At 47.7% G+C, this 25765-nt stretch overlaps 1 protein-coding gene across 8 annotated transcripts in view; it reads right to left on the bottom strand.

The window, feature by feature from the left end:
* The window catches only part of antxr2a (ANTXR cell adhesion molecule 2a), a 130755-nt gene that overhangs the window by 38895 nt on the left and 66095 nt on the right, over positions 1 to 25765 (bottom strand). For all 8 annotated transcript variants that reach the window (XM_086205791.1, XM_086205792.1, XM_086205790.1 and 5 more), the window contains 11 exons: positions 22735 to 22806; positions 20422 to 20493; positions 19617 to 19698; positions 19422 to 19526; positions 19268 to 19336; positions 17751 to 17831; positions 14437 to 14497; positions 13699 to 13794; positions 12200 to 12269; positions 4934 to 5012; positions 4522 to 4617 (listed from right to left, as the gene is read on the bottom strand). In XM_086205791.1, the coding sequence (XP_086061917.1) occupies positions 4522 to 4617; positions 4934 to 5012; positions 12200 to 12269; positions 13699 to 13794; positions 14437 to 14497; positions 17751 to 17831; positions 19268 to 19336; positions 19422 to 19526; positions 19617 to 19698; positions 20422 to 20493; positions 22735 to 22806 (883 nt within the window). The remainder of the gene's footprint in view (positions 1 to 4521; positions 4618 to 4933; positions 5013 to 12199; positions 12270 to 13698; positions 13795 to 14436; positions 14498 to 17750; positions 17832 to 19267; positions 19337 to 19421; positions 19527 to 19616; positions 19699 to 20421; positions 20494 to 22734; positions 22807 to 25765) is intronic.

The raw sequence follows: 25765 nt of genomic DNA on the forward strand, positions 1-25765 counted from the left end.
TGATAATCGGTTCATTCTCTAAACTCCAACGGTGTTGAGTCAAGCTGTTCCAGGAGGCTTAATACGGTGGATTAGTGGCTGGTGGCGTATTTCTAAAAAAAAAAAAAAAAAAAAAAAAACTACAAAAGAACAGAGTGATTTCAAGTAACAGACAGGTTTGTCTGACAAATGCTAACGAATTCTAACGATTCAACGGCATCAGCGTCGTCATCATTAGCCGAGCTGATTTTGTGTCCACAAGTGCCTGCGATGTGGAGGCGCATCGTTAGCAATTCAGGGGAAGCAGTGAGGTGCGTCTCCGGGCCCGAGTCCTCTGATGTGAACCGAAGGCGATGCCATTTTGACTTTAATTTCCAAATAAATCATAAACAAAGAAATTACCACTCCACAGCTTGTGTGACCTCTCTCCTGGCATGGCTCCATGTGGGAGAGAGAGAGAGAGAGAGAGAGAGAGGGATTGTGGGAAAGAGGCTGGGTTGTCTGTGAGTGTGAGTGTGAGTGTGAGTGTGTGTGTGAGTGTGTGTGTGCGTGGCCTCATCCCGACTGTTGAAACCTGGCAGACTGGGGGTTTAAATATTAACAAGCCACACATGGCCCTCCTCTTCTGCCGCGTCCCTCGATGGAAGGCAACAGCAGCTCTCTCCACCAAGACAAACACGTCCGCGGCCAGACATGCTGCAGGGGGTTTACATTTTAATGCCTTTGTTGGTTTTCCAAAATATGCTTCCATCTCATCCTGGACGGTCTCCCTTCAGGTCCACAAAGCCAGGTGACGTCTATCATTTCAGGGGCGGAGGTGGCAGTGGGGAGAGGGCTGAATAAAGCAGGGACACAGAGAGAGACCGGGCGACGCCATCTGTGCCCCCTCGCTCGTAGCCCCACACGATTATCCACTGTGAGTTTTTTACAAATGGTGAAGTGGGTGAGACGGTTTTCAAACACCCGGTTCAATGGTCTCAGAGGGGATGAGGTTTTGCATGAAAAAGTTGAATTTAGTTGTATGGAATAAAATATGCCAGGGAATTACAGTGAGTTTTGAAGCTTTAAACAAACAAACAAACAAAAAAACGGTGGTTGCTAACAAGAGGCTAAACAAGCCCACAGAGGTCAACGAGGACGTTGATCACCATCCTAGCTTAGCATGCACTCGTGGTGTGGTTCCTTCATAGCCTAGCATTAGCACTGGACTTCTAAAAACCGTAAAACACGTGTTCATCAGTGGAGACTTGTTCACCACAGAGCGGATATTCCACAATAACCAGATATCAACGTGATAATCTCATTGGTTTTGGTGGAGGGAACCATGGAGATGCTAGCGTTTGGGTCTGGCTACAGAGGCACCTCACCCCTCTGGTCCTCTACTGTGAAGCTCATCAATATCCAGAAACGACCAGGTTCAATAGAAACTTGTTCCTACACTGTAAAATATTGACACACTGCTAACATTTCCTATATCCCTCAAGTCTTCTTCGTTGCTCTAAAAGCTACGGCTTAAAAGCAGAAAAGAAGAAGTGATTCAGCTGAAGGAGGCTGTGGAATACAGCTGGTTTCCTCTCCTGCGGCCAATGTGATCTCGTCAGTGTGGACGGGAGCGTCTGCCATCACGTCAGGCTGTGTCTTCCAATAACGGAGCTAACCGGAATGTAGCAGGGTCCTGTACCGAGGCTAATAAATGACAACGCTAGCAATCAGAAGTAGCGCATGTAAGACACACATAAATGAAGGTATATGCTTGGTATTAAACATGGCAGGCTCAACTCCGACCAAAACCACAAACAAACACTTTGATTCCCCGGTAAGCCCAATATTAGTCCTTCACTTGCCAGCCATCTGTCACCCACTTAGTTCTCTCCTTCTCCACCAGTCTTTTTTCATCCTATGACTTCATGTCTTCTCAGAACTTGATACACAATCATCAGCCTCTAAAATACAGGATGTGGGCTCCTAACTTCCTTTTTGAGGCTTTTCTCTGTGGTTCCTCATCCGTGTGGTTAACAGGACGTGACAGAGCCGAACAGATGTTTGCCACCACTTCTCTTTCAGGCTGGATGGTGAACAAATCTTGACGTGACCTACTGGATGTTACTGGTCTATGGTAACACCATTGGTCTAAAGAAGGCATGTATTACCACACACACACACTCTTATTTGACCCACAGAGACCAGCTGTTAGCTTAGCACAATGGCTGGTAGTGGGTGGAAATTGTTAGCATCAGCTAGCTCAGGTCCAGGCTAGTTAGCTTAGCCCTATTTCTGGTAGTGGGTGGGAAGTGTTAGCATCAGCTAGCTCAGGTCCAGGCTAGTTAGCTTAGCCCTATTTCTGGTAGTGGGTGGGAAGTGTTAGCATCAGCTAGCTCAGGTCCAGGCTAGCCAGCTTAGCACAGTGACTGGTAATGGGTGGGAAGTAGGGTTGGGCGATATGACCAAAATTGTAAATACCGATATAGCTCATTTTATATCCTGATACGATATACATCACGATGTAGCTCATTTTATATCCTGATACGATATACATCACGATGTAGCTAATTTTATATCCTGATACGATATACATCACGATGTAGCTCTTGATACGATATACATCACGATGTAGCTCATTTTATATCCTGATACGATATACATCACGATGTAGCTAATTTTATATCCTGATACGATATACATCACGATGTAGCTCATTTTATATCCTGATACGATATACATCACGGTGTAGCTCTTGATACGATATACATCACGGTGTAGCTCTTGATACGATATACATCACGGTGTAGCTCTTGATACGATATACATCACGGTGTAGCTCTTGATGCGATATACATCACGATGTAGCTCATTTTATATCCTGGTACGATATACATCACGATGTAGCTCATTTTATATCCTGATGCGATATACATCACGATGTAGCTCATTTTATATCCTGATGCGATATACATCACGGTGTAGCTCATTTTATATCCTGATACGATATACATCACGATGTAGCTCATTTTATATCCTGATGCGATATACATCACGATGTAGCTCATTTTATATCCTGGTACGATATACATCACGATGTAGCTCATTTTATATCCTGATGCGATATACATCACGGTGTAGCTCATTTTATATCCTGATACGATATACATCACGATGTAGCTCATTTTATATCCTGGTACGATATACATCACGATGTAGCTCATTTTATATCCTGATGCGATATACATCACGATGTAGCTCATTTTATATCCTGATGCGATATGCATCACGGTGTAGCTCATTTTATATCCTGATGCGATATACATCACGATGTAGCTCATTTTATATCCTGATGCGATATACATCACGATGTAGCTCATTTTATATCCTGATACGATATACATCACGATATAGAACATTTTTGGTAAATTCATTGAATGAACAGTTTATCTTATTTGTATTTCTTCCTCCACTTCTGCCCGGCACTCAGGTAACACAACGCTACTGATGTGTTTTCCGCTGGGCATTTCATATCTAGGGTCGAGAGTTTGCACCAACTCAAGAAACCCCTGTTTTTGACCGTGTAGATTGGAATCATATCTTTACAGACGTGCTTGGCAACAGTCATGGTTATTTCCTTCCATCTGCGGGAGGTGTGGCTATATGGTGAGCCGCGGGTAAAAGCCTGTTGCAATGTCTGCGTCTGGAGTTTCTTCTTAACGTCAACGGCCTCGGCCCAGCTTTTGCTGCTTTTTCTCGTTGACTCTCTCTGTATTCTTTTTCCAGGTGATAAAAAAGTTACTCGTGTTCGAGTCTGTTGTTGGATCGGGCAGCGGCAAACTTTACAAAGCGCAGTAGTTTGATCCTTGTCGGTCTTTTTATATCCAAACCACCACCATATGACACAAGTTCCCCCTCTTTTAGGTACAAGCTCGTCGGTTTGCGCTGGTTGTTTGTTGTCTTGTTGTTTAGATTGAGAATTGGTAACATGTTCTTCTGTGGTGTCCACCATCTTCCTCCATGGCTGTGTATGTTTTAGCCGTGTGCCTGGGCTTTCCGTAAGGCGCGTCGGTGACGTAAAATACTGCCGTAAAGCCTGTTGTGCGACACCGCGATATAAACAATAGAGTTTAACATTAAACAATAGACATTCAGACATTAGACGATATATACCGTGATATCGCCCAGCCCTAGTGGGAAGTGTTAGCATCAGCTAGCTCAGGTCCAGGCTAATTAGCTTAGCCCAATGGCTGGTAGTGGGTGGGAAGTGTTAGCATCAGCTAGCTCAGGTCCAGGATGCTGGTGTGTCCAGCAGGAGTCCTCCTCCTCCTCATGATCAGGAGCAGCAGTCGCTCTTCTAGTCCTCAACAAACATTTGGTTCTGTTGACCCAAGTTATGTTGACTTAGAGGCAGCTATGCTAACATTTACCACCCACTACCATTCATTTTGCTAAGCTAACTAATGCAGAAGACAGGCGAGAAGGGTCTCTATCTTGGTCTCTGACTCTGGGGTTGATGAACAATCATTGCAGGAAGGCGTTTTGCACCACAGCGACACTCACCACCGTGCAGCAGAGAGGCCAGAACCACCACATGAGGGCCAGAGCCAGGAGAATCAGTAGGACCAGGAAGACGATGGCCACCACCAAACCATCCGACTGCAAAACAGCAGGACAATTTTGATACATACGAGAGCTGATCACACACACTGAATTCTCTGGTTAGAATGTCAAGCACAAAAGGCAAACTTTAAAAATCCTACATCAATGGCATGACAATTCTAGGAAGAAGGAACTGGGCTTATCATGGCCAAGAGATTAGAAGCGTTCTTCTTTACAAAACAGGAAAACAGCGATGTCACATGCGACCACGAGCCACAGGAAACGCGCCTTCAGGTCGCGGCAGTGAAGCGAACTCAAAGTCAAGATCAGATCAGCCACACCTGGAGAGAGGGAGGCGACAACCGTGACTCACACATGTGGTGGCCTTGATGGTGTAGGCGCTGGAGATGAAGGACTTGCCGTTGTTGAGGCTGATGAGAATGTCCATCTTCCTGCAAAGAACAATCAGTCCAGTCAGTGCGACGTTAAAATGTGTTAATGGGTCCCTAAGGGTCTCACACCAGTTCAGTGCACATCAACACTTGTGTTCATTCTCCGTCTTATTTTAGCTCTTTTCTCATCCATCTTCCCTCTCTTGCAACAAAAAAGAAAATCACGAGGACCTCCAAAAACGATTCACAATATTTAAAAGTCGTGTATTTAATTTTCAAACATTGATTTTTTTTCCCCCCTCCACCATCTCACCTCCGTATTCAGTGAGGAGAGCTAGGAGTGTATTTTTGATTTAACAATTCATTTTACACAGGAAAAAAGGTTCAATACAACTGAAGTGTTTCAGTGCAGATAACCAGACTCTAGTTGGTAGAACTCGTTAGCAGCAGGTTCCTGCACCGCAGCACATAAAGGTGAAGCTCTTCGTCATCGTTTGCTCTATAAAAAGTCAGGGTTGCTCTGATATTGGCTGACGACTGAAACGGCTGAGCAGTTATCAAAACTGTTGGCGGCGCATTTTCTTGCGATCAAATCATCAATGAGTTGTTTCATCTTGAGTGACAAAAGACTTCAGTCGATGGCGGCGGTGACGGGTTTGTGTGTGCCGATGCCTTCAGGGATCCAGAGTGTCCAGGTCCTCTTCAACCTCCCACCTGATTATTATTATTATCATTATTTTACAATCAAATCCTCTAACAAGAGAGTCCCGTGTTTTGCAACCACAACAGTTAAAACAGCAGGAGCGGACTGAGCGGCGGCGGCAGGGGGAGGCGGTCTCATCATCACGGCCGTCAGCGGCACGTTGGAGTGAGCTGGACGGCCGTAACAAGGCTCATGAACTCCTATGACTTATTTAGAGGGAGAAATGCGGAAGCCATAATGGGCGCAATTAAAACACTAATGATGAACGGCACCGCAATTTCCATATGTCTATTATGCCCGATCCAATTACGGCGGCTTTAATGAGAACTCAGGACACGGAACCAGTGAAACGCCTGAAATCCTCCCTGAAACAAGAGAAGAAACGCAGTGTGCTACTGTGTGTGTGTGTGTGTGTCTGTGTGTGTGTGAGGGGCCAGCTGTGAGTGCATGGTGGCAAACAGGGGAGGCCGGTATAAAAACTGGTGCAGCAGAATAATAAGAAGAAAGGTCTCTTTGGCAGGGCCGTGGCCCGAGGCTGAGCCCTGGGCCTCCAATCCTCCTGTGGTTGAGAGCAGACGCGCTGCCGGCCGTCACGGCTCCATCACCACGCAGCAGGTTCCATTCTACACATCCCAAAGACGACCAGTTGTTTTAAAACGGAGCCTCTCATTGACACGTGGCTCAACTTGCTGATGCATCTTTTTCACCTTTTTTAACTGAATTTATTTTATTATTTAGAGGTGGAAGTTATTAAGAAAGAAGAGAAAAGGAATAAAGGTTTCATATTTTAGGAACAAAGAAATGCAGATTACTCCGTTCGCATTTTTTTTGCTATGAGAACTACAAAAACCCTCTGTTAAACGTTCAAACGAGAAGAAAACACAAAAACAGCATCGGACTAGCAGCTGTGAAACAATAACACACTTAAATAAAGCGAAATACTTCAGCGCAACACAGCAGCGATGACTCAACACGTCACACTGTCCTGGTGCTGATTCCGTTTAAAGTAACATCGTACGAGTATCGCTGTTCAGTACTGTGATTAACTGCAGTATTTGTAACGTTTACATATTAAATGATGGGAAATAAATAAAGGAATGAATAAAAGCTTCACTTTGGTCTCAATATATCCACGTACACAGTAGATTTTATATAGATATCAATTGAGAAATACTGATTTAGGATTAATCAAAAAAATCACTGACAATAATAAGAATGTATTTAGTAGGGAAAGTACTACTACTTCTACTACTAGCAGTACACAAACATGTTCAACAGTTTGCTCTGCACACAAACCGTTCAAGTGTTTGTTAAATGGCATCACACGATGTTCCTGCTTCGTTGTCAAGTCGAGCAGCAGCAGCAGCAACATTCACAGGCCTTTGACGTGTGTGAGGGATGACTTTCACACTTTTGATCGTTAAATATCTTTAAAAAAAAAAATCACACGACAAAAGGCGCGTGTCACCACCAGTGCGCCCCCTCTGGTCTAACTGGGTCCAGATGAACTCACCCAGTTTACCTGCAGCAGCTGCTTGGTACTGCGAGGTGGCCGCGTAGCCACATGAGTACGTGCATCAGTTGTAATTTTCGTGTACTTGTACACAAGTGGTACTCCATGTGGTATTGGAGGATGTAGAGAGCAGTACTGTGGCTGGTGCTGGATAGGTGAGGGGAGAGGCTAAATTAGCAGACACCCTCAATCCCCCGTAACGGTGGGCAGGTTGTTAATCAAGCTGGAGGTGTGGATCCGGCACGTGAAGGAGGGAAGCTCCCAAGTGACCCCCCCCCATCAGCTGACATGGCTGGATATCCTTAACCGGGGGGGGGACGACTTCCTCTTCCTCCCTGAAGCACGCACGCTGACGATGATGATCAGGGAGAATATTGAGGAGGAAGAATCTGCTCCAGCGTCCAGGCAGAAGACGCGGCCGTCCTTCCTTTACACACTTTAAGCTCCAGGAGGAGGAAGAAACGATGGCAGACGGAGGTTCAGCCACGCATGAAAGATGCTGCTGTTATTACAACTCACTCAGGTTTCACTCACTCACTCGGAGCCCGAAAACCTAAATGACACCGATCACTGATTCATGGCAGGATTCTTCAGTACTGAGTGTTAAACAAGCCACAACAAACCGAGCTTGAAAGGAAGGAAGAACATTAATAAAAGGCATTTTTTTAGAAGGACGACTTTCAAGAGGAGCCAGATAAATAATTTAAAGCAGCACTCGCTGTCATTTAACCGCTCCACAGAGGAAGCGAGAGAGTGACACGGAGGAGAGAGCTGCAGCTGCTTGGTGGGTCGGTGGTTCTGTTTGAATAAATGGGAGATGAGAGGGCAGATTGTCGCAGGGCCGAGGGATCAGTCAGAACCAGGGCAGAGCGTGACACGCGCTCCCTGGGACACCAGTTGAATGGCAGACGGCTTCTAATGGCTGCAGATCTCTGCCTCCATATTGGAGGAACTTCCCCTGGCTCACTCTAATCCGTCAGAAAGTAGGCCCGGCGTGACACTAAGCTTTGCTGATGCGATACAGCTGGACCGGCTGACAATGGTGACACTAATGGCTTTCAAACTTCTCTTAAAGATGTGGAAATCGAGGAGGTTGAATAATTCACAGTGGAGCATATGCGAGGCCTGTCACTCGGCATCCAGGAGTCATCACTCCGCTGCAGCAGTTTGTGTGGCAGAAGTTCTGACAGAGGGGAGGAAACTCTGGCGGCGCCTGGGGACCAGATGAGCCGATATCCTCCGGGATGAGGAATCGGCCGTCTGAGGAGAGTGACGTGCACTCAAAACTCAGACTGATGATTGAATCACACTCATGTCCTCTTGTGTGGCGACCACTGAGAAGACCTTTTAGCTTCTTCGCTACAAATCTTGCAGGACTGTGACCAAGATAGAAGATTTAGCTGATGGTTCGACCGTTTAGTCGAACCATCAGCTAAATCTTCTATCATGGTCAATAAATCAATAACAGACGCTGCAAACGAATAAAGATGTGCTCTCACCCGCTGTTTCTATATCAAGAATAAAAACCATGTGAATATTCTCTGGTCACAACTCAGTTTGTAGTGAAATGAAACGTGTCTACTTCTCTAATGAGAGCTTCAAACTGGTACCGTGGGATCAGCCACGTGTTTGTGACGTGTTGTCTTGAAAAAAGACCAAAGAACTCAAGATTATGACAACATCGATCCAGCAGGAACCCAAGTTGCGTCAGGAATTCTTCACAACTTAGATCTACACATCTGCCACCAGGAAGGAGTCAAACCAGCTGCATTTAAAGCCGTGTTGCGGCGCGCAGCGATGGATGACACTGGTTCTCTTCAGGTGACCGAACAAGTTTAGGTCATTCAAACATGCCTCCAGGTCCAGAGCTTCACTTTCAACGTTTGCTTGCTGGCGCGTGAATCCTCCCTGCATCCTTTAATCTTCCAGCTTCAATGTGACAACAACATGGAGGACATTTCTCTGATCAACATCTTCACACCCCCCACAGGAGCAGATGGAGGACGCCGCTGCTCTGGGACCGCCTGCTTAATTATTGACTAGCATTAGCATTAGCTACCGTACCTGCTCTGTAAGGCAGGCGCCGACTTCCCCCTCAGTTATTTTTTGCTCTCCACCATTATTGTGAAACACTAGGTAAGGACATGCTCCTGCAAGAGCGCAACCACTTAACCTCTAAATCCCGCCCCAGCAGGGTATGCCGGGTCTCCTAATGGGGATACGAGAGGAGGAGGAGGAAGGGTGTGAGCAGATGCCAGTGTTTCAAGCCCGATGCCGCAGCTGTCAGCACAGATGACGCCTCTGCAGTGAGTGCTCCTACACTGCTGGATGACCAACTGGGGACACCGCAATTCCTGGACATCCGAGGCTGCATGAAGCCGCCCCGAGAGACCAGAAGATGCAGCTGAGCGCCTCCGCTGGAGTGACTGCCGCATCTGAAACATGCTCCCGAGCAACCCACGCCTGTGGGGTGGAGACGGGCTGCCCAGCAGCTGAGGAGCAGGCCCCGTGTGTGACAGAACACGGGTAACAGGAAAACGGGAGAAGAAACGCACGCTTCTCCTTCAGCAGACTCCAGTCATGTTAACTGCCCGCCCAGAGCGCCGGTAGCGGCGTTGGAGCAGATGCAGACAGATGGACTGAGACGGACGTTTCTGAGCGCCGGCGTTCCATGCAGGTTGGCCGGGGTGCAGCGATTGTCAGAGCATGGTGAATTATTTAAATGTGGAGCGTGGAAGAGGGAATGGCTGCATCTGTCGCACAACCTTTTAAAACCCCTCCAGCAGATGTGTTTACTCACCGCCCCTACTAGCTAACTACTTAATGGGTCACCGTTGGCAGCCAGGAGTTAATTACAATGGCTTCCTGCAAGCGCTGGGCTGACAGCGCCGGCACCAGCTCAGGTACTAGCGGTACTAGCGGGCCACAGCCTCACAGACAAAGCTGCTTCACAGCATTGCTGGTTAGCATCCAGAAGACGCGCTTCGTCCGCACATCCAGGTCCTGGCCAAGTGTCTGATTTGAGTTCTTCTACGACAAAAAGAATATCAAAATAATAACATTTCTATTGGCCAGACTATGTTTTTACTCAGTAAAGAAAACACGTTTTGTTACGCAAACAATTAATTCTTCATTTTTCGTATAACCAAATCATAAAGAAAATCTCCGACAAAGACAAGCGGCCTTCTGTGAGCGATCGTCTATTTGTCCGTTTTGAACATGGAACACAATAACAGAAGTTATCGGCCTCCTCGACTTACTGATAATTTGTACTTATTACTGATTGATCCCTCGCAAAGATGCTCAGGCTTCCTGGTCAGTAGCTGGTTAGTCGTGCTAGGCTAGGCTAATACTCCCCGCTAACCGTAGCACTTGGCTAAGCTAGTCTAACATTAGTCAGTGGACTCGCTGTTGTTTTCAGGACAGAAGTCCGCCAGCCTTCGCGAGGGTCACGCCGGATGATGACGGCTCAGAAAGTTCCTCCTGTGTAGAAGTACACACAAAAATACTGCGTAGTCTGGTGCTGCTATCGTGCTTACAACTACCACTGTATCATCTTCAGCCCTGTTGCCAGTCTGAGTTCCCTAACCGTGTTTCCGACGTCAGTTTGGCCTCTGAGGAGCAGGATTAACGGAGGTGAGGTTCAGGTCCACGTGAACGCCGTCATTGTTTGATTCTTAATCTGATTTGGAGCTGAAAGACGTCCAGCAGCCAGCGGTGGAGCTCTTAATCATACATTTTTGATTGGATTGAGTCAGCGAGGACATTAAAATCTGTTGTTCCATCTAAAATGCCTTAGCGATCATCTGTTATGTTTGCGGATTATAAAAGATGACGTTAAAAACCAAACAATAGCGGCGCAGCCAGGATACAGGCATATTTACTGGGTTTTCTCTTCAAATCTTGGTGGGCTGAATGGATGGATGATGTTTTCCTGACAGCCTCCGTCGGCAATGTTTACTACGTCTTTACACGACAACAAACTCCTTGTCCACTGGGCCGTTCTATAGAGCTCGGAGTTGTTTATTTGCAGAGAAAACATGTTAAAAAGAAGCAGAGAAAAAAAACGGGCTTGTAAGAGAAATCAGGAGGATTAAACAGCTCCACAAGATAAAAGCGATAACAGCTGATTTCAAAACAACTGAGATAAAGTCTCCATGTTGGGAATTGAGAGGGAGGACATGTCTGGGAGGGCAGCGTCTGTTTGGAGTTTAATATTCTTTACGTGTATCGATGGATTAATTAAGGCCACACATCACATCCTGCATCCAAACACAACATCACATGGTTGCAACAAAGACGGAAACCCTTTGTTGTTTCTGTAGTAATTTTAAAAACACATTTAAGTGCAGGTTAAGGTTGCGCAACTGTGAAAATAAAAACGTCTAAATAAAATCATTTGACTAGAAACTGCGGCGTGATTGTCGGTATTCAGGGTGAACGTTCATTTAACCGAACTGTTCTCATTTGAGTGACGGTGGTGGGGTTTTTGTGGAGATCTCCATCAAACAGAGATCACCTCTCGCCTCCGTAGAGGACGATGCATCTCGCAGCACCGCCATATTCAAATCAACAGGGTTCTTTGACACCTAATTAACTTTTAACAAATGTCTTCCTGCAGCAGGAAGGGTTTTGATTTCATCAAATTTGGATAAACTCCTTATTGCAACTTCTTTTACTGACATTTTTTACTCTCGTATTTCTGGCTGTGTTCTAAATATACAGTAAAAAACAGATTCCACTGTTTGTCCCAGATTTATTTAAAAATGGAAACAAACCTGCTGCTTTTAATTAAGTCAGCTTTCATTGATGAAGTTCATAAAACACAGATGTCAGAGTTCAATGTGTGAGGAAACCTGGTGAGGAAATGACGGTCAAAGGAGTGTTTTCTGTGGGTGTGGTGACCTGTAAAGCATCAGGTGTGTACTTTATCATGGGACTGGTCATTGCAGAGGTGTTTATAGACGTAGAAATGACTCACACGCAAAGACACACACACACACACACACACACACTGACGGCCCGACTTACTGTCCAACGTCATAGAGCTTCGGCGCGGGACACAGCAGGTAGTTGTTGCGTATGGCACTCGGCTTGTTATCTAGAGAGACCAGATCAGGTCAAGTTAACTTCTCTGTGGATGAATGTCATCAAAACTGAAGTGCAAACACACAGACAGGATTCAGTACATCTGCAGAAGGCCGCAACAGGCCTGAGGAACCAGGCGAATCGGCTGAGCTTCAGCCGGCGAGGTCCCTCCGAGGGGCTGATATTTTCCTGCTCGTCTGCTCGGAGCTGCGACTGGTTCAGAGATGGAGAGGATGGTAGCATCTGTTTCACATATGTGGCGTGTGTTCCGTAGCTGCCATGATGCCTGTCCATAATTATAAGGTGCCCCGCTGTTAAAAAGGTCTGGGCTGAACACATGCAAAAGCCAGTGAGGGAATAAATAGGCCCAAGTGGGCGATTGTGAGACAGCCTAAACTGAGAAAGGACTAACAGGAAGACATCTGCTAATGGCCACTTCTTAATTCGGATATAGTCCTTTTAAAAAGGAAATAAATATGCTCAAGTATTTTAGTCTGAGTTGAGATGCTGAAAATCAAAAATAACTTGTCAAGGAGGGAAGTGTTGTCATTGGCAGCCGTCGATCCCACAGATCCCACGGCCAAATGAGACTTTGAAAAGATGAGCTCTCTGTGCCAAATCCCGTTTGCTTCCTGGGAAAGGATTCTTCAACGGAACAGACTGCGAGCTCAAAATAAGGAGCGCCGTGACCTACATAGCCTCCCGCTTCCGGTGAATTCAGATGGTATAGATAAGTCCCTGCTCTGAGATAACCCACACATGTGGAGCGGAGGGTGCGCGGTCAAGTGGCGCAGAGGAACACCTTCTGACTGGAGGAAGCAGATAAACGTACATGCTGAGTCATCCCGCCGGGAAGCGGAAGTCAGCCAGGATGTAAGTCGAAGTACTAGAGGGACGCGGTAGAGAGGAGCCCGAAGCTACGAGTAACAGCCGTCGGGTTCACTTCCTGTCAGAGAGGACAGAAACACAACAAGACCCTCTGGAAACAAGCGAGCGTGGACGCAGTCAATAATCAACGTCAACAAGTGATCCTGTCATCAATAGAGATCATTGAGACCAGCTGATCTCGCCAGCGGAAAACGCCAGTGATGTCATCAGCAGGAGAACACAGGGCATCCTCAGAAAACGCCACAAACGGAGCACCTGGTGCTGGTGCACATTTATTATTGATTATCAACCAGATGAGAGTGACAACAAGCCAGCGCGCAGCACCACAGAGTGACGGAGGAGGAAAAGAAGGACTTTGTTCATCCGGCTGGCGATGAAAACCTCTCTGGAGAGCTGGAAATGTGCCGGTGTCAAAGGACTTGACCAGAAACCCAGTCGGCAAAAACAAAACCATGCAGCAGCTGCTGTTGTTGTTCCAACCAGCTTCTACCTCAGGGTGTGTTTAACTGTCCGGTTTAACATTTGACTTCATGACATCAACCCTCACTACTCACTGATGATCTGCTGGTCGATGATGAAGCTGCAGACGACGGCGTCGTTGTTGCGCCCCAGGGTGAAGCCGTTCCCCCGCAGGACGATGTCAACTGACTCTGGAGGAGGCAGAGAAGTATTTTCTCCACTTCGACTCTTTAAAAATCACAAACTTTGCACTGCAGTAGCGGTTAGCGTCGCTGCCAGATTAGCTTCAGCTCGTTCAGCTGGACCAGAACACCTGGATGAGCCACATTACATTTGACACAACTGCTCTCTACTCATGTTTATTATTTTAGCCTATAATTCACCTTTCAGAACCAACCGTTAGCTCTAGCTAACCAGTAACGTTCAGCCAACAGCAAGCACAACGTTGTCTGTATCCTCAGATGCTAACAGCTGGATAAGAAAAAGATGAACATGTCCTGCTGATTCCATGACTAGACTGAGGCTCAAGCATCAAATGCTAACTGCTAGCTGTTAGCCAGCACCTTCAGAACCAGCCGTCAGGTGCGGTGTATTCAAGTGAGAAATCGTATGGAACGAACAAATGATGGCATCACGTATGATAGAGCACAACTAAATAAGAAAATAATGTTCAGTGGCGTTGGGGTGAGACGTAGGACGCACTTCTGCATGTGTGAGGAGGAGCTGAAGCTAATCTGGCAGCGAACAAACGTGCGAGTGACATCACATCTCAGAGTCACATGACAGCGCCGGTGCCCACAGTGATCGGCTGCGGCGAGTTCCCCTCCACTCACCGTTCACACAGACGCTGGAGGGCTCCACGCTCACGATCTCTGTGCACGATTGCTTTAATATCTGAAAGGGAAGGGGAAAAAAACCCGAAATGGGTCCATTATCACTTGAGTGCCAAGAATAAATAGATCAAGTCTTGGCTGTTATCGAGTGTGTCAAGTTTAGAAAACAGATTAGGGTGCAACACCTGAGAAATGTCTCGCGCCTGATCGGGGTCTGGCGGCTAAAGGAGCCCGCCGAATATCAGAAGGATGGAGAAACGGCAGCTGTGTCAGCCTTTATGGGAAAATTATGCAAGACGATTACATTCCCCAGTTCTATTAAAAACCTCCGGGATCCTGCATTAACATATAAAGAGGCTTGTGTGAGCCCACTGTCATGGAGCCGCACTATCCGCTATGATTCAATAAATCAACAGAGGACAAACTATGCAAATCTCAGTACACAGTTGGTAAAAAGAAGCATATTAACGGCAATACAGGACACTTGAACCCTTCATTTGATGTTGGGCAAAACTTCAATCTGACGAGGGGAAGGGGAAGTGTTTACCGCGGCCTTATTAAGTGTGATGGTTTGATATGGGATCGTTAAGAGGCGAGAGGGTTGCTGATGACAGCTGGAGGAAAAGGATCTGCTGCCGTTCCTCTGTGCCATTATTTTCCCTGTCTAATTACTTCCTTGGCAGTGCCTGAGATAAAGGAGGAGGGAAAAAAAAAAACAACAGAAAATTAAGTGCTTGCCTGAGCTTAAAATGATGGAGAACCCAAGAAGTGACATCATTTTATCATTTTGTACAGAGATGTGACCAGTTCTGCACCCTCAGTAGTCGTACTGAAGTACCGGCCAGTGTCCCACATGTCGCTGCTGTCCAGGGAAAAAGAAAAAAAATCTGGGAATGTCAAGGAACCGGCGGCTGCAGCCAGGCAGTCCTGTGAGTGAAGGACTCACGTCCTCGGAGCTGATTAATGGCGTGCCACCATCTCCTTTTGTGCTTTTACTCATTTCAAAAAAGGCAAAATCCACCTCAGGGGAGTGTGTAAAGCCGAATTTCCCGGTTTTGCAGCTTCCACCAACAGTTCCTGATGCACTGACAGAAAATGCTACCAGAAAACTGCACCTTTTTTGGACACGATGCAGAATTCCTGCTCGTCTGGGAGTATTTGTCATGACGTATTGTAGCTTAATTGTCTTTAAATATATCCATCATCCCTCTATCGTGAAACCGTTGAACAGCAGCATGCGGTTCCCACCTCTACTGATACGGCACATTTCAGCATTCCTTATGTAGACACCAGTCAAGTGAACCCTTTTGCAGGGGGCAGCCAACCGTGCCTGCTGTTTGACAGATATTGAAACCCCAACGCTGGGTGAGACTGTGGGTCTGAGTGTGTTGAAGTCAAGCAGCAGCAGCTCCTCGCTCCTCTGGTGACGAACCGTGTTTACAGGCTTGGAGGGGAGGGGAGGCAGCCGTCCAAACGCCTCAGCCAGAGCTGGAACTGCTGAGTTTGCTCCCAAGATTAGAGGAAGGACAGGACGGCGCTCAAACCTCTTCTCGAGGGACCGTTACAGGTCGCATTACCCTGCTGAATGTGTTCATTACCTACAGGAAGTTAGCAATTACAACGTTTCACCAAAAAAGGCCAGCTGCTCAGAAAAAAAGAGCCTGAGGGTGTGACGAAAACAAAACGGCCTTTCAGGGTGCAGAAGAACAACTTGAAGAGTTTTTTTCTGTCCTGCTGGTCACTGAGGCAGCGAGAGGCTGCACGGATGATCTAAAACCCTCAAATTCAGCAGAGGAGTGAGGAGGCCAAGTAGTCTGAGGGTTACTAATCAGGGAAGAATGCTGCTCGCTTCATTTGGACGCCGGCGTGGTCTCAGCGCCGCGCAGGACTCACAGGAGGAGCGCTCCCATTGTTGGACGGGACGTTCTCGCACAGGAAGTACAGGACTGAGCTGTGACACCACACCGTGTTCCCACTCGTCCACACAACAGAAATGTTCTGCTCAAACAAGATCAGGAGAACGTTTGCCGGGTGTTCTAAGAGTCCCAGCAACTTTTTTAAAAGGATGAAATTACATTTCACAAACTTGTAAGGCTCCTAAATCGGAATTTCTCAAAACATTCAACTTAATTTAGTTAGTTATTTAACAGTTCATCTAAGTTCAACCAACTTAGATTCAGGAGGATTAGACTTGCTCCATTTTTAAAGTGCGTAAATTGTTGCTATCATGCGAACCATCGAGTTGGAAGAATTCCTGTACACACAAAGCAAACCTGCCTTTACTTGTGAGCAGCTGTTTCCTTTGTCTTGGATTGTTTTATCCTCACTCCTCACTGAAGTCACCAGACAACAAGCAAACATCACCACAGGTCAGTTATATTCCAGATGGAAACCATCTTTGTGGCAGCACTGAGCTACGAGAACACCGAGGGTTAAATTAAACTCCTGTACTGCAGTATTAGAGTCGATTAACGCTTCATCTTTATAGTTTACACTTTCGAGACCCTGTAATGATGCGCAGAGGCTGCTTCATCAGACGTGTGTGATAAAATCTAAACATTAAACACCAAAAAATCCAGATCAAATACAAACAAAATGGGGTTCATGAGATGAAGGATCTCTGTCCGAAGCTGGAGAACTGCACAAGTCCTCACTGAACGCAGCATAATCGATAACACTGCTTTCATGTTGCATCACACCAGAGGAACAAGTCCCGCCCTTTGGCTGCGGGTCCTTCCAGCTTCCAGTCTCTCTGCTCTGTCTGCTGTCCCAAACACTGCTGGCATTGTCAGCTCTGACACAGATGTAAGTCCAAGCTTGAGACTCGTGCACAAACCTGACAAACACCACCCTGGCTGACGGCGTCTCGGCTTCACGCTGCCGCGAATGGAAACTATCACTAATTGGCTGGCAGAGGACGAGGAGCCTGCTCTTAGAAACAGGCTTGCAGGCACTGGATGCAGCCTGCAGCAGGACTTCTTCAGTCCAAACTTGAAAATAAAGGCATGAAATTTGGGAGAGTTGCCGCGGAGTTCGGAGGCACTGTGAGGTCATAGGGACAGTGACGAACGGCCGCGCTGCTCCTGGAACAAATGTGCTGCGGAATTCCTTCTCCGTCTAAGTCATTTCCACGTGGCTCAGCAGGAAGTTGACTGAGGTTTTACTCTCATCCCTCACAAACTTCAATACCTTCATTCCCACATTAATCTCCAATCATTCCGACATCATCAGACGCCCCTAGAACCAGGATGACACATTTAACGGAGACACGCTGAAAACACGCACAGACTCACACGGGAAGCCAGCAAACTTACAGAGTTGATGATGCCTTTGAGTGCGTGGAAGCCATCTTTGACAGGAAACACTTGGTCCTTGCTGTCGGCCACATCGGCGAGCTGTTGGTACCGTAACACAGTCCAGTCAATATGAAGCCCTTAACTGTGTTTTTCCTCTTTCTGCCTCCGTCTCTGCTTTCATTTCATGGGCAGCAGGAGACGTAGCAGATGGCACGACTGTGGCAAACACTTCGCTCAACCGTAAAAAAAAAAAAAAAAAAAAATCATCACTGCAGCAAAAACTGAGAGAAATATTGCCTTTGTTTCTTCTTGACTCAACAGAAGCTGATCGCAGGACGGTTACCAATGGTTACCAGGGACAGGACAACCACAGACAAACCCGTCACCCCCACCAGAGCGAAGGAGCCTCAGACGTGTTCTCATCAAACGAGCCGAACTGCTTGGAGACCAGTTACCCTTCCACATCCAGAACAACCGCGTTCTGCTGAGAGCCGAGCGTGTAGGCAGGCACGCGGCCTCTGCACGTCCAAATAATCTCAGCCATTATTTCGCTCCGCCGACAATTTTAATTCACAATCAAACCAGCAGACAAATCAGAATTTCCAATGAGGAGAAGTGTGGAGCAGAAATCAGGAACACACGACAAACGAGGGACGTTGTCGACTTTCCCCGAAGTTCAACTGTAGTTCTGTTTCACGTCCACGAACAAAGAACTACGGACGCACGATCGTCGGGATGCACCAAGTTGGACTTATCTATTAAAAAAAAAAAGTTTATATGAAATTTAAATCCTGAAAAACTGATGTGAACCTTCTCAATGTCAGCAAATCCAAGGCATTTGAAAAGCCAATCAAATCAAATATTTACTGGAACAATTCGTCCAGAGCGACGCGATGGATTCGGACCTGCTGACGCTGCCAGGTGCAGCAGCCCAAATGGTATTTTTGGTTGTTTTATAGTGATTTGGATGCAAGGGGTTATTTACATTTTTACAGGTGTTGTTAGGAGCTTCAAGATCATTTATTTTTCACTTAGAAATGTTTTGAAGTTAAAAGGTGGCATATACGACCTTCAAGGCGGATGGTTATGGGTGTGGGTGGCCAATGAGAGGGTCGGGTCAGTCGTTCCGGAGTGGAGCCACACAGTTTTTTGACCTCTCTCTCTCTCCCTCTCTTTCTTCTCTGTCTTTTCATTTTTTAACGTGTCGGAATGTTTGTATCGTGCTTGGTTTGTTGGAGTAAACTGTCAACAGAAAAGAAGGATTCCTGCAGAGTTTTTTTTTTGTTTGACATCAAGTGGAAGGCGAGGGAGGAGAGCGTCAAGCTCATGGCTTCAAAGATCAGGAACCTACACCAGGCATCGCATAGAAATCTATGTATATGTGTGTGTGTGTGTGTGTGTGTAGCAGTGTGATCCACTTGTGCGTTGTCTGCATACACACACGTCCCCACGGTGGATACCTCACTAGTACTCCCTGCGTCTTGTACTTGTACTGCTGTAATACTCCACGTCCACTCAGGCTCCAGCTCTCTCACCTGCTGCTCATCGAAGTCCTTGATGCCCACACAGTACACGCGGGCGCCGTACTTCCTGGCCTCGTCAGCCTGCCGGTGAAACAAACATCATCAGTGACTCGTGAGGACACGCGCGGAGCCTCGAGACCGGAGCTCACCAGAGGAAGAACCTCACCTCCTTCACCGTCAGCTCGTGAACGTAGACCTCCAGCTTCCCGTCGGTCAGCGCCAGGATGATGCTGGAGGACTTGGTGGTCTGTTTCTGGATCTGATCCGAGGCCTTCGGGTACGGACGGGTGACAAGCAGCACTTTACACAACTAGTCCACGATGGTGATCACCAACATGAATGCCAATGGCAGTGAACTGACCTCTTTGATCCCCGTGTGCATGTACGTCTCTCCTGCTGGTTTCACATCGTGCAGGCGCTCCAGACCTTTCTGGATCTCGTACCTTAAACCAGAGAGTTCCGCCCTTTATCGTCTGAATCTGAACCACAGCGCGCGAGGGAGCCACAGCACGTGAGGTGTTCGCCACCGGTTCTATCAGGGGACGAGCTGTAGAACTCGACGCAGAGCGGTTCTGTTCATCCTCGCCATCTCTGAGTCGTTCAGAGAACCAGTAGGAACTGAACCGGTTACTATTTTGCAAACATTTCAGAGGAGACTGAGGGAGGGAAACCCACTGTACACAAAATAGGCAGGTGTGAAGAAGTACTGCAGCGTTAAGGTGGCAGTAGGTGAGTTCTTCCCTCCTGTAGGACTTCTTAATAACTCCAGGGTTCATTGTTTGCTCAAAGTGTGAGTGACTGACGGAGGCCTCGGGTGCACGAGGGAGACCTGGATCCTATCAGCTGATGCTTTACTGGACACTTTAGCTTCGTTAGCCTCCATTAGCTTCAAGCTAAACATACGTGGCCGGCCCTTCCTGCGTTCTGGAGCCACAGAGAAGCGACGCAGGAGGGCAAACGTATCTTTGTGAGCTCAAGACTCGCTAACGGGTAACATGCACCTTCTGAAGTATCACTGGAAGTCAAGGTTACTGCAGTTCTGAGACACGCTGAGGCTTTACAACTGTACTTGATAAACGTTCCCATGTCAGACTGTTTGAGTCAGATGTAAACAGTCGCGGGGTACTGCAGGAACAGTGTAAACCGTGTATTTGGGCGGTCCGTACCTGTCTCCCGTCAGAGGAAGCAGAACTTGAGCTTTGGCTGAGAAAACGATGAAGGAGACTCTCATTCTGGGGCTGAGGAGGACAAACAGAGACATCAGGAAGCAGGAGGGAGATTTTTGGTAGAAACGCCTCACGCCGAGCTGGGCTTGTGACGGCTAATACACGAGAATATTGTAGACGCCGTCAAGGCTCGCTCTCCGTCACCCTGATCAAAGCACCACCCACTCCAGTTGGGGAGAAGTAAAGAGGCCGAAGTGATGAAGCAAACAGAAGGTGCTCTTTTAATGTCAACTAATATTAGTAGAAAGCAGCTTCTGGAGGACGCGATTAATCACCGACAGGAAACAGGCTGTCGCCGTGACTCACACACAAACACACACATCCTGTCGTACAAATATATACTTTGTACCTGTGACTTTAAGAGTGTGAGGAGAGTGAGCGAGCGAGCAAGAGAGAGAGAGAGAGAGAGAGAGAGAGAGAGACAAGGCGGTGCGTCTCTGACCTCCGAGTCTGAAATCACGCCAAGTCCTCGTAAATATGACACAAGTTCATCGACCTCGAGCCAACAGTTTCTACGGCTTTGATGCTGTAGCTCAGGGCAGCGGAACGTGGAGAACACAGAGGATCAAGAACCTCGCAAAACCCTTCCATCATTTATCTACGTATGTCAGAGTGTCTGTTTGAGGAGGAATGAGGACATGGCACGTAGAGTAACCCTAGCGGTTATCAGTCAGTATCGCCAGCGGGCTGCAAGAGTCTCAATATTTCAACGAGCCAACACAAAGTTAGTAGCCGTTCCCGTCAGCGTCTTCTACCATTTTCCAAAAATGAATAAATTCCTTGCCTCTTTTTTTAAGGTTACAAGAACCCAGAATAACAACAGAGGACAACCTCCAAACTGCAAGCCGAGGAACTGCCGGCCGGTAGAAAGTCCGACTATGAGGGTTGTGTACAAACTCGAGTGCAGAAGTTTATCAAATCGACGCGGCGAACACGGACGCCACTTTAAGCGTCCCAGTGTTTCCTTCGGAGATCCGAAGCCTTCGGAGCATAAGGAGAGGTGCTGATATTTCTCACCCACATGACACATGGCCCAGTCGCGATCCTCCCCCGCAAACATAGCGCAGTCTTTAAGCCACACGGCCAGATTTGGCAGCCGCCACGCCGCCGTATACATCCACATCCTGTCTGCAACTTTCACAGTCATATGTGGACTACAAACTCAGCGCCGCGAGCAAGGAGAAGCGGTGGGTGGCGGCTTCATGTGGAACTATACATTGAGGAGATGTTTTCTAGGGACAGATACCAACTGGGAGGAGGGTGATGGGGGGGTTTGCTCCACATGGTGGAGCAGAAGCGCTGGTGGTGAGCGAGCATTGTTCAGCAGATTGTCCTCGCCGCCTTCCAGCGTTCTTTTGCTTTACTGTACATTGTCTGCTGTCAGCCGCTCGCCTGCTCGCTCTGCGGTGGAAGTCGGGGATAAGTGTGGCGCCGGACCCCCCCAGTGCAAATGGCCATTCTCACAGCCCAGAAGACAGCTCCTCTCTGCCACCCACTCCCACCTGGTGTCTCTGCTATTTTCTTCAACCAACCACTTCATTCTGGCTGGGTCGCTACCGTCTGTACTGTGCTGGCAGACGACGTTTGACTCAAACATTATGCAAGCTGAACATTTCAAGCCGCTTCCTCTCCGGCTTTGTCCTCTCCATGTAGTACAGCTCCAAACGGGCGAAGCCGACGTTTGGGTTCCATCCGGTTTTAAAGCTTCAAACGTGTGCAAGGGGCGTCTGGGTAACCAGATAAATGAACCTTCCTGGTGTCAGACGCACGCAACAGAACACGATCCAGACAGGCCCGCCTCTCCGTTGTTCACTTCAAATGCGACCTGTCACTGAGGAGTTGCTTCCGAGACGCCAGGGGGACGCAGCAGGTGAGCCGCGTTTCTACACCTCGCCGCTTCGCTGATTACCTGTTGGTTTGAGGCGCTTCTAAATGTCTTGAAGAGAAAGGAAAGAGTCGCTTTTTCAAATTCACAGTGTTCACGTGAGTTTTTCAGGATGTAGGAGGCGTAAAGATGGAATAAACTCACTTGTGTTCAGATAATAGACATCAGGAAATAGAAGCCAGTTCTGACAGCTCTTCAGATAGAAATAAAAAACCAAACCCAACTCGTGTTGCTCGTTCTTAAACACTGAGGATTGAGGCTTAGAATGAAAAACAGCTTTCACTTCCTGTTTGTTCTTATTTGGAAGTGAGGAGGTGATGAAGCTGGCGGCAGGTGGTGCAGAACCACGCCCCCGCGTTTGTACTCACCTCACGAACCTCTCCGTCAGATTCTTGACGAACGAGTAAATCTCGTACCAGTCGGCGTTGACGCTACCGGACCTGAAACGAGGCAAACACAGTTGGTTCAACAGTCCAGTCCTGGAGACGCTTCCCAGTGCACAACCGTAACGCCAGAGCCTGAGTACTACACCAGCTACGTGGTACTGAGTCTGGGTACTACAACAGCTACGTGGTACTGAGCCTGGGTACTACAACAGCTACGTGGTACTGAGCCTGAGTACTACACCAGCTACGTGGTACTGAGTCTGAGTACTACAACAGCTACGTGGTACTGAGTCTGGGTACTACACCAGCTCCGTGGTACTGAGTCTGGGTACTACAACAGCTACGTGGTACTGAGCCTGAGTACTACACCAGCTACGTGGTACTGAGTCTGGGTACTACAACAGCTACGTGGTACTGAGCCTGAGTACTACAACAGCTACGTGGTACTGAGTCTGGGTACTACAACAGCTACGTGGTACTGAGCCTGAGTACTACAACAGCTACGTGGTACTGAGTCTGGGTACTACAACAGCTACGTGGTACTGAGCCTGAGTACTACAACAGCTACGTGGTACTGAGTCTGGGTACTACAACAGCTACGTGGTACTGAGTCTGAGTACTACAACAGCTACGTGGTACTGAGTCTGGGTACTACAACAGCTACGTGGTACTGAGCCTGGGTACTACAACAGCTACGTGGTACTGAGCCTGAGTGCTACAACAGCTACGTGGTACTGAGTCTGGGTACTACAACAGCTATGTGGTACTGAGTCTGGGTACTACAACAGCTATGTGGTACTGAGTCTGAGTACTACAACAGCTATGTGGTACTGAGTCTGAGTACTACAACAGCTATGTGGTACTGAGTCTGGGTACTACAACAGCTATGTGGTACTGAGTCTGAGTACTACACCGGCTATGTGATACTGAGTCTGGGTACTACAACAGCTATGTGGTACTGAGTCTGAGTACTACACCGGCTACGTGATACTGAGTCTGGGTACTACAACAGCTACGTGGTACTGAGCCTGAGTACTACAACAGCTACGTGGTACTGAGTGAGTACTACAACAGCTACGTGGTACTGAGTCTGAGTGCTACAACAGCTACGTGGTACTGAGTCTGGGTACTACAACAGCTACGTGGTTCTGAGTCTGGGTACTACAACAGCTACGTGGTACTGAGTCTGAGTGCTACAACAGCTACGTGGTACTGAGTCTGAGTACTACAACAGCTACGTGGTTCTGAGTCTGGGTACTACAACAGCTACGTGGTACTGAGTCTGAGTGCTACAACAGCTACGTGGTACTGAGTCTGGGTACTACAACAGCTACGTGGTACTGAGTCTGGGTACTACAACAGCTACGTGGTACTGAGTCTGAGTGCTACAACAGCTACGTGGTACTGAGTCTGAGTACTACAACAGCTACGTGGTACTGAGTCTGAGTACTACAACAGCTACGTGGTACTGAGTCTGAGTACTACAACAGCTACGTGGTACTGAGTCTGAGTACTACACCAGCTACGTGGTACTGAGTCTGAGTACTACACCAGGACTTGACTGGACTTGATGACAGTGAGTTAGCATGCATGAGCTTTGGACTTGGACCAGGACTGAAGCGCCTCAGCTGAACAGGAAGTTGTTAAGCTGATAGGGCGACAACCAAACGCAGTGCTGAAGGAGAACCAAATGACCTCCTGTCAGCATTTTGTCACACGTACGATGTCCCGGGGGAGGGGGGGTCAGTTCCAGGTCAACAGGTGCAACTGTTACGGACCTGACTAACTCTCCAAGCTGAGAGAACTACACGAAGTCCTGCGGATTCTGGGTGGAGGAGAGCAGGAGAGGAGGAGCGGGTCGGAGCTTTGGCGCATCGGTGGAGGTCAACACCAGAAACAGTGTTTCGGATTTAACGCTGGTCGCAGCTGCTGGACAGCTAAGCTAACGTTCGCTAACTAACCATAGCACAACTTAGCAACTTCAGCCTGTGACACGAAAGTGTGTGACACCATGACCTCGCCACAAGATTGACCACACCCCACCAGTGAGCCTGCCTTCAAAATAAAAGCAGCGGTGCTTTATTACTGTCACCATTGTTGACAGAGCTGCTTTGGCAGTTTTACCCTGACATATTTTGAACGACCAGAGGGCTGCTGCTCGCACCAAAGGATCCCCGTCTCTGCGTTTGATTACTATTCCTAGTATTACACCGGGAATTGCGACGTCCTTCCTGGTTCTTCTGACACTCTCCCGCTTGTCTCCAAGGCAACAGTCTGACACACACAACATCTCAGGAAAACCTTGAGTGAATCTGTCCAGATTTGCCACAAATGTCCACTGGAACAGAATGATGACCCTGAAGAGATTTTTAGGGTCAAAGGTCACCGTGATTGACATGCGGATGCAAATCACCGGAACGTCCCGATGGTGCTCCCTTCGCCTCCGGTCTGGTTCCATTCAGGCACAAAACCTGGGATGTTGTTCCGGGTGAAACTTAAATTAACTGCTGAACGACCAACTTGCAAAGGGCCACAAAAAGGCACAATCACATCTCACGACTTGGTCTGGTTCCAAACATTCTTGGCCCTCATCCTGTAATTTTGTCATTTGGAGGAGGGTGGAGTGCTGGCAAACGGGTCAGGGGAGCAGCGGCGGCTGCAGGACTGAACCAGGCATGAGGAAGCTGGACGTCCCAAACTCTTTTTGAGAGCACAAAAGGAAACTCAGGAAGCGCTGCTGTGCCACAGCTCCCCTCAGGTCATGATGCAATCCCTTCTTCCTTGTTCTGCTTGATTCACACAGAGACAAAGAGCTCAGAGCTTCTGGAGATTTTAAACAACCAAGAAAAATGCTTCCAATATTTCTTAAACTCACAAACATAACTTTAAAGAGGGCGCGACCTCCGTCTGAACTTTGAGGACAGGAAATCTGTTCAGATCCACCCCGCGCCCCCTCATCACCTCACTACATCTGCAGCGTCTCCGTACTCGAAAGACTTTTTTGTGAACCCTG

This window comes from Aulostomus chinensis, chromosome 6 (assembly GCF_037954235.1).
Source record: "Aulostomus chinensis isolate RoL2024-O1b breed Wild chromosome 6, RoL_Achi_v1.0, whole genome shotgun sequence".
In the NCBI taxonomy this organism is placed as follows: Eukaryota; Metazoa; Chordata; class Actinopteri; order Syngnathiformes; family Aulostomidae; genus Aulostomus; species Aulostomus chinensis.